We start from the raw sequence: 7,732 nt of genomic DNA, 5'->3' as shown, positions 1-7,732 counted from the left end.
GACCCAGCACCCAGCCAGTGCCTGAGGTGAGGAGGGAGAAGGGGCCAGAGCCAAGGGGGCCAAACCACCAGAGGTACTTACTGAGGATGATGAGGAGCCCAACGACAAAAGCCATGATGGCGAAGATGAGCCCCCCGTTGCGGATGGTCTCATAGTCTGGGGAGGAGGAGAGCCAAGCAGGCATCAGCTGGGGCTGAGCCTGCAGAGCAGAGCCCATGGGCAGGGTGGGAATGGGCTGCCCTGCACGGGCCATGCACTCACCATAGCTGAACCTGTCCTGGCCCTGCTCGGGTGCTTGCTCTGGAAAGGAGGAGAAACCCCAGTGAGAGCCATAGGAAAGATGAGGTATGAGGAGTGCAAATAAGAGCGTTCTGATTTCCATAAAGAATAGCTGAGCCAGTAAAGGATTCCCAAATTCCTAGGTTTCACCCCAGGAAGTTTGAAGTCCATTCACAGGATGCACTGGAGTCTTGGAGCTCCAGGTGAAGCTGCAGACAGGGACCCAGCTCGATTGTTTGTGCCATCGGCAGAGCAGCCTTCAGGATGCCCTTGGGAAGTGCCACTGCCCACAGGACTCGCAGGGCAGCGATGGCTCTGCTCCCATGCACAGAGCGCTGAGCAACCCCTTGGGCTGACCCCTTGCACCAGTGTGCATCCCAGCAGCCTCCCTCTGTGCCAGCAGGCTTGTCCATCCGACGGCTGCATGTCACCGCTGGAGCCACCTTACCCGACTGTGCATCCTTCTGCCAGGAGCCATTGGAAGAAGAAATCCCCCTGAGAATCCAAGCAGCAGCCAGCACTGCAGCACCAGCAGAGTTCTGGGGATGCATCCCCACATGTCCCCTGAATCCTCCACGACAGCTTCCCCCTGTGCAGGCTTCTGCATGGCAGGAGGGACCAGCCCTGTTCCCCACACAGAGGTACCCCAGTGAAGGCATCTCCCCTCCCATGGAAGCCCTTTTGGGTGGGTGCTCCCCACAGCTCTCTTACCGTCACCCATCGTGTCCGTGTGTCCAGTGGGTGCCTCACTCTGCAAGTGGGTGCCCACGGGAAAGCACATTAATTGGGAGACAAACCTCATTAAACATTAATGGCTTCGGTGTAATGTTTATCACAGTCACGAGGGGAGGCACAGGGCTCCTGCCCGCCTTTGGGAAGGAGGCCCGAGAGGGGAGGGCCAGCGGTGGGAGGACCGGGCACCCCGGAGCCATGGGTGTCTCTATCCCAACCGGGAGTGGGGTGGCACACCTTCCATTGCTTTCAGAACATCAGGAACCTGCTTCACCTCCCGCTGCGGAGAGCAGAGGGATGGGCGCAGGTATGGGCTGTGCCTGCCTTTTACTGAAGAGAAATGGGCAGCACACCCTGTTCCCACAGCCTGGCACCACAGGTCCCTGCAACAGCCAGCCCAGTGCCTCCCAGCACAGCATCGAGCCACCTCAGGGGCCCTGAGCACCCCAGCACAGGGTGGTTCATCCCTGCACAGCAGCGGGTACCAGGATGCTGCACCCCTCAGGGCTGTGCCAGCCCTGCGCAATGAGGCCAACTGCCAGGAGGGCTGTTCAATCCAGTTTGCTCTAATCTCACCATCAGGGAGCAGGAATCACGCGCCCAGACACCACCTCAGCTCTGGCACCACAGGGTGAAGCCAAGCCCTGGAGGGTGATGTGTGGGGCCATCCGAGCAGCCCTCCTGTTACAGAGGGCTAAGCAGTGCTCAGCATCTCCCTGGATCGGCACTCCAGCAGCCAGAAGCTCTCAAGACTGAGGGACAATGTGGCTCCATGGGGTTCATGCGTTCCCATCACACGGTCCCTGGCTATTGCTGAAACTGCTGCTGGCTGCAGAAGGAGCAGACAACCTGCCGCTGCTAGCACAAAGCCCTCTCTGCTCCCACTGCTCCTTCTGCCCAGCCTGGCTGCCCAACAAAAAGGGAAGCTGCCCACTGGCTCCACAACCAGCCTCCCAAAGGGCTGAAGCCCTTAGCCCCTACCCTGCTCCTGTGGAAAACAGCACAGCCCTTGAGACGCCGCAGCCAGGCACCGATAGAAAGGGTAGTTTATTCCTTTCCCTGCCCTTGGGTCACAGCACTGAACACACCAGTCCTTCACAGCAGCACACTCGCCTATTTAAAAGGAAACACAATAGCTCGATTTATTTTACACAGTCAGGATTTTGCCATTTCTACACACCACAGGGATTTCTTTGTTCCGTGTTAACACCGACAGCACACCACAGACAGCACGGGCACTGCTGACAGGGGCTGGGCTGCGCAGGGTCTGCTCTGCCCAAGGCTGCACACAGAGGCAGGACTCTGCAGTAGCCAGGAGGAAGGGAAGACACAGCCCATCCCGCAGGCAGGACCACCACAGTGGGGTGGGCACAGCAGAACCCCCTCTCAAAACCATCCTGGAGGGCAGGAACCCCTTCCCGGTGCATGGATGGCACTCGGATGTCCAGGCTGGCCCTGCCTGGCAAGTGCCCATAGCCAAACCAGCAGTGCTCAGCCATAGCTGAGGCTGCGGTTCCCATGCCCATGGGCTTGGGGCAGGGGTCTGACACACAGATTTGCCTCCTGGGACCCACAAGCAGACACAAAGTGACAATGGCTCAGCCCCTCCATTGCCACCGTGCAAGCTCAGGCATGCAAAGCCCCTGAGCATCGCTCGCTGACACTTACTCCATAGGGAGAAGGGGCAGTTGGCATCAGAGTGCTGACAACATATAACTGCCACGGGACAACATGCAGCACTGACACGGGTGGCCATGTCCTGGGCCATGACACACAGAGTGACAAGGCATCAGGAAGGGCAGGGAGCACCAGGAGGAAACACCTCTGCCCCTTCCCTGCCGGAGACAGGCAAGGGCAGGCTCTTTATCTCAGTCTGTGTTTCTCTTTAGCCCTCAGAGACTCTCAACCTGCCCAGCTCCGTCTTGTGGGCAGGCAGAGCGTTGGCAAGGAGCTGGTTTGTGCTGGTTAGCAGGGTCATCGCTGCACAGCCACCCTCTTTCACAGTGTCACCGTGCTGGCTGGGGGACGTCACAGGCTTCTCTGCCACCACAGTGTTTCCTCACACGTAAAGCAGTGTCCCACACTAACGGCTTGGTTTTAGCCAGGGACAGAAACGGGGAGTGCCAAGCAGAAGCAGAGGAGCTCCCTCCAGCCTCAGGTCTGCCACCAAGGGCAGTGGAGCTGTGGGATGTCCCTGCCTGACTCAGCCCCACCTCGGCTGCCTTTGGGGCTGGGGGCACACAGGAGGGTTATTGCTGAAAGCAGCATGTGGTCCAGAGCCTCGCTGGGCAGGACCCCGACCTGCTGCAGGACTGGCCCCCAAGCCCTGCCCAAAGCAAGCGGGGTGAACCCCGAGTGCCTGCCTGGCACAGACAGCACTGTGCGGGCTGCACTGAGCACCCCCAGCTATGGGCAGGGGACATGGGGCTCCTGTGCCTCAGCTTGGGCAGCGCCTGCCAGTCCTACACAGCCCGAGTCACACGCACAGCACGAGAAAGGTGAAGAGAAAGTCACTATTACAACATCAGCAACGACTAGCCCTAGAGGTCATGATCATCTCACATCAACATTACACACCACTGGAGGCAGAGAGGACGGTGAGCGGAGTTTAGTCGGGTTAGTAAACAGAGAACCGGTGCTGAAGTACAGAGGGTAACACAGACACAGCAACTTCGCATCTCCTTAGAGGGACTTGTTGCTACGGTTTCAGTTTCCTCGCAGGCCACTGGCATCTGCAGTCCAAACATCTGTCCTCGGGTCTCTGGGTCTGGGTGGGAAGGAGAGCAGCGAGTCAGGCTGGAAGCAGCACCAACACCTTCCCCAGCACAGGGCTCCTTTACCAGCAGCACAAACCACACTCCCACCACACGGGCTCCACACTGCCCTGCCACAGCCCAAGGGCTTAGGGGAACCCTGACTGCAGGCGAGGAGCGAGATGCCCGAAGGACTCAACAACTCAGCTCTCTCCAGAGGCCCTAAAAATAAACCCACTTTGGGTGGAGGAGCACAGGGGAAGGAAGTGTAATGCAAAGGAAAATCTGGACAGATGCTTCCCTTTCCTGCTGGGCTGCCTGGGGCTTTGCCTGGGGCTTTGCCTGGGGCGTGCTGAGCCCCGGCTGCTCCTCCCTTCCTTCCCTGCACCAAGGCGGTGACAGCGCCGGTGCCATCACACACGCTGGCCAGGGCCAGGACTCACCGCATGGCTCTGTTCAGTTCTCCGCCTTTGGTGCTCCCGTTGCTGCAAAGGGAAGAGCAGAGTGGTTTGCAGTGCCATCCCAGAGTGCGTGCTCTGCAGGCATGGGTGCAATGCAGCAGCAGCAGCAGAGCATGCACAGGATGGGCAACCTTACCGTTTGAGGTGATCAGGTTCTCAGCCTGAGCCTCCTCGTCCCCTGGAGCTCTGCAAGAAGAGGAGCACAGTGAGTGATTGGGACCTGCACCCCATCTCTGGGAGTGGGATGCCCCACAGCACAGGGGGGCACAATGAGGAAGGGGCCCTGGGAGGGTGCAGAGCTGATTTGCCACCCAGGAGCTCTGCAGCAGAGCATCCCTGAACTTTGGGTACCAGGCACCCTAAAGGGATGCTCAGAGAGCACAGCCACCCTGCCAGCTCTGGGAGGAAGCCAGGAGGAGCTGAGCACTGGGCAGAGAGGTTCTCCAAGGGACATGTGCCATTCCAGGCTACTCTCACTCACCTGGGCTTCTGGTTGAAACTGCACCTGCATCTCCTACCTGCAAGGGGAGAGAAACACCTTGAGCATGGCCAAAGTGGGAACAGACCACAGCCCTTCCCAATGGCTGCCCCTGTGAGGATGGCTCTCACTGCCCCAGCCTGCAAGCCCAACATCCCCTGGTCCCCAGCTTACTGAGTATAAGGAGAATGCCCACAGTAAACAGGATCACGGCAAACACCAGCCCTCCGATCCTCAGGCTCTGGTAATCTGGGGGAGAAGACACAGGGGCTTGTTGCTCCTGGGTTCAGGGGTAGAGCAATCTTTTGCTCCCCGTCACACGGGCCAGCACACCCATCCTCATGCACAGTGACGCTCACCATAGTTAAAGGGGTCCTCCTCCTTCTCCTGGGTGGCCACTGGAGAGAAGCAGACAAGGGATGGCAAGTGAATGATTATCCCGGCTGAGCCCCAGCAGACCCTCATGCCCCACAGCTGGTGCAGACACCCTGCTCCCCGCAGGGCTGCTGCCTCAAGCCCTGCTCCAGCCCCCTTGGATCAGAGGGGCAACTGGCCCCAAGGTCCCCACAGCCTTTTCCCATGCCCCTGCCACCTCCAGCATGTGGGAAGCACTTGGCACCTACCGTCTGCCACAGCCGCCGGCACCAGCAAGGAGCACAGGAAGATGAGCACTGCCTCCATGGCTGCTGTGAGAGAGGAAAGCGTGATTCAGCATGGGGATGACTGTTGGAGGGCACCACGACAGGGCTGGGTGCATGGTGAGGAACTGCAGGCAAGCTGTGCCCAACTGCAGCCCTTGCAGCCCATGCTGTGGGAGAAGGAGCCAGCCTGGAAACACCCAGGGCCTGGCCAGGATACCTGGTGCCATCACTGCGGGAACATAGCGGCTCATAGGCACAAAGGAGAGGAAGCGCTGGAGCAGACAGATGTTCTGTGGGGTTCTGTGGTACGTTTTCAAGCACCTCTGCACCGCTGGCTCTGCTCCTTCGTGCAGTCTCAAGGTTGCACTGCAGGCAATGCGGCCAACACAAGGGCTGTGATCTCTCAATCAAGGTCAATACTGTGCCCTTCACCCAGAGCATACTTTAATTTGTCCCAATTAGCATACCAATTACAGCACATTCCTACAATGAGGCCAGTGGCCCTGGTGGGACATGAGCTCGCAGCCACACTTGCCCCCCAGCCCCTCACACTCACCTGCAGCAGCAAGTAGAGGCCATAAACACCTCCCAGTCCCCATCAGAGCTGAGCTTGTCCCTTCACAAGCATCAACACACTGCCCTTGTGCAGGGGCACTAGAGGGCACGAACTCTTCTCCGAGGGATGCCAGCCTGGTGTAACAGCACGATGGCCAGGCTGTGATTCACATCTCAAGCTGCTGATCCATTTGGGATGGGCACCCTCGCTGCTGGGACTGGTCACCACCAGGCACCACTGCTCTGCAATGCAAGGGCCCTGCCAGCACACACAGTACATACTACCTGGCCCCGAACGTGTTCTCCTGCTGCTGAGGGGACAGGCAGGGGCGGCTGCTCTGGGTCCTGGCGCTGGCACAGGAACCTCCTGGCTGCGTGCAGGGCACACCTTGCCAGGAGAACAGGGCTTGGCAGACTCATGTCCTTTGAGGGAGCAAGCGGGGGGCTCTGGAGCATGGATCCAGTTGGGCTTTGCCTCCTGCAGTGTGTCCCTGTGCTGCTGCCAGGCAGCCACCCAGCGCCCGACAGCAGGGCTCGTGGCCATACATGGTGCGGGAGCACCAAGAGGTCTCGCTGCTGGCACAGGAGATGGAGGGGGGTTATCGGGCGCCCTGCACGGCCGTGATAGCACCGAGTGCTACAGAGCTGCTGCAGCTGCCGAGCTGGATCCGTGCCGATAAGAAAGGGGCCCTCGGCAGAGCAGGAATTCAGCTCGCTGACGGATGCAGATCCCTGGCGTGCTGCTATTCAGCCCCTCCGGAGCCTGACCTGATTTGGATGTGGCCTCCATCCCAGCCCACCTCCGCAGCCGCTCGTCAGGGCACCAGGTCCCCCAGATCCTGATGCGGTTCCTTGCCCCAGTTTGTGCTGTGAAGGTGCCCAAGAAGAGCACGCATGGAGTGGGCTCAGCAGCACCCACCACCCTGCCCCAGCAGCATTTTGCTCCATGGCTGGTCTCCAGCACTGCCTTTGGGAGTCAGCTCCCATTGTGCCTGCGGAGGAAGCAGCCTCCAGCCCCGTGCTCGGCCCCACGTTTCCAGAACCTGATTTATTCATCACAACAAGTTGCGTCCTGTGATAATTCATGTCCCTCCCTCCCCTCCGTGTCCTGTCATTTGGAAGTCAGGGTGTTTTATCTGCGCACTGGAGGGTTTAATTTCCCTTGCCTGCAGCTGCCGCTGCCATTGTGTAGCGCGGGGCTGCGCTGGAGCGTGCCGCTGGCTCCCGCGCCCAGACAAGCCCCCTCGTTAGCCGAGGCACCTAATTCTGGGTAATTACCAGGCCTTAGAAACACATACAAAGCACCCAGCAGCTGCTGATACTGTAACTTCTAGCTGCACATTTCCCTACGTCCTTTATCTCACGTCCTTTATCTATTTACTGCCAAGGCTGCCAGTGCAGAATCAGTGTCATTACCCGATAGCAGGGTGTTGTATGCGCACAAGGAGATGCAATACAGCACGTGCTGCTGCCAGATGAACGGTATTAATTGGCTCTTGTAGCATATTAATGATGCCTTTATTTTTCAAACAAGCCATTCATCAGAGTTTTACAGTTTATTTTACTGTTATTTGACTGCTATTGTAGCAGCAGCTCGGTGACACCCCCTGGAGAACACGCTCGGGGAGTTTTGCATTATGCACAATGCCCTGCCCTGAATCCCACCGCATTCCCTCTCCCATGGGATGAGCCCTCCTGTCTGCAAGGTCCGAGCGCAGGGGTATCCCTGGGGTTCCTGGAGGCAGCAGTTCTTACCCATCACCCTGCATCCCAAGTCACTCATCACACACGAGCCATCCACCCTCACACCTTTTCTGCTTCGGGATGCTCCCA

General features: G+C 58.9%; 2 protein-coding genes across 2 annotated transcripts in view; both read right to left on the bottom strand.

Annotated features, from left to right (window-relative positions):
- FXYD2 (FXYD domain containing ion transport regulator 2) overlaps positions 1-1,000 on the bottom strand; it is a 2,428-nt gene extending 1,428 nt beyond the window's left edge. Inside the window, exons 1-3 of the mRNA XM_010020568.1 lie at positions 991-1,000; positions 262-300; positions 82-156 (exon numbers count right to left, since the gene is read on the bottom strand). Of these exons, the coding sequence (XP_010018870.1) occupies positions 82-156; positions 262-300; positions 991-1,000 (124 nt within the window). The remainder of the gene's footprint in view (positions 1-81; positions 157-261; positions 301-990) is intronic.
- A 3,220-nt stretch (positions 1,001-4,220) lies between these two features.
- On the bottom strand, positions 4,221-5,384 carry FXYD6 (FXYD domain containing ion transport regulator 6). Its single transcript, XM_010020579.1, has 6 exons — positions 5,327-5,384; positions 5,063-5,101; positions 4,878-4,952; positions 4,707-4,743; positions 4,362-4,411; positions 4,221-4,249 (listed from the first exon to the last, which is right to left on the bottom strand). The coding sequence occupies exons 1-6, from the start codon at positions 5,382-5,384 to the stop codon at positions 4,221-4,223; spliced, it is 288 nt and encodes a 95-aa protein (XP_010018881.1).
- Positions 5,385-7,732: the final 2,348 nt, after the last annotated feature.

This window comes from Nestor notabilis, unplaced genomic scaffold (genome assembly GCF_000696875.1).
Source record: "Nestor notabilis isolate BGI_N333 unplaced genomic scaffold, ASM69687v1 scaffold19180, whole genome shotgun sequence".
Classification (NCBI taxonomy): Eukaryota; Metazoa; Chordata; class Aves; order Psittaciformes; family Psittacidae; genus Nestor; species Nestor notabilis.
Note: the sequence above shows the minus strand (reverse complement) of the source record. Positions and strands in the feature narration are given on the sequence as shown.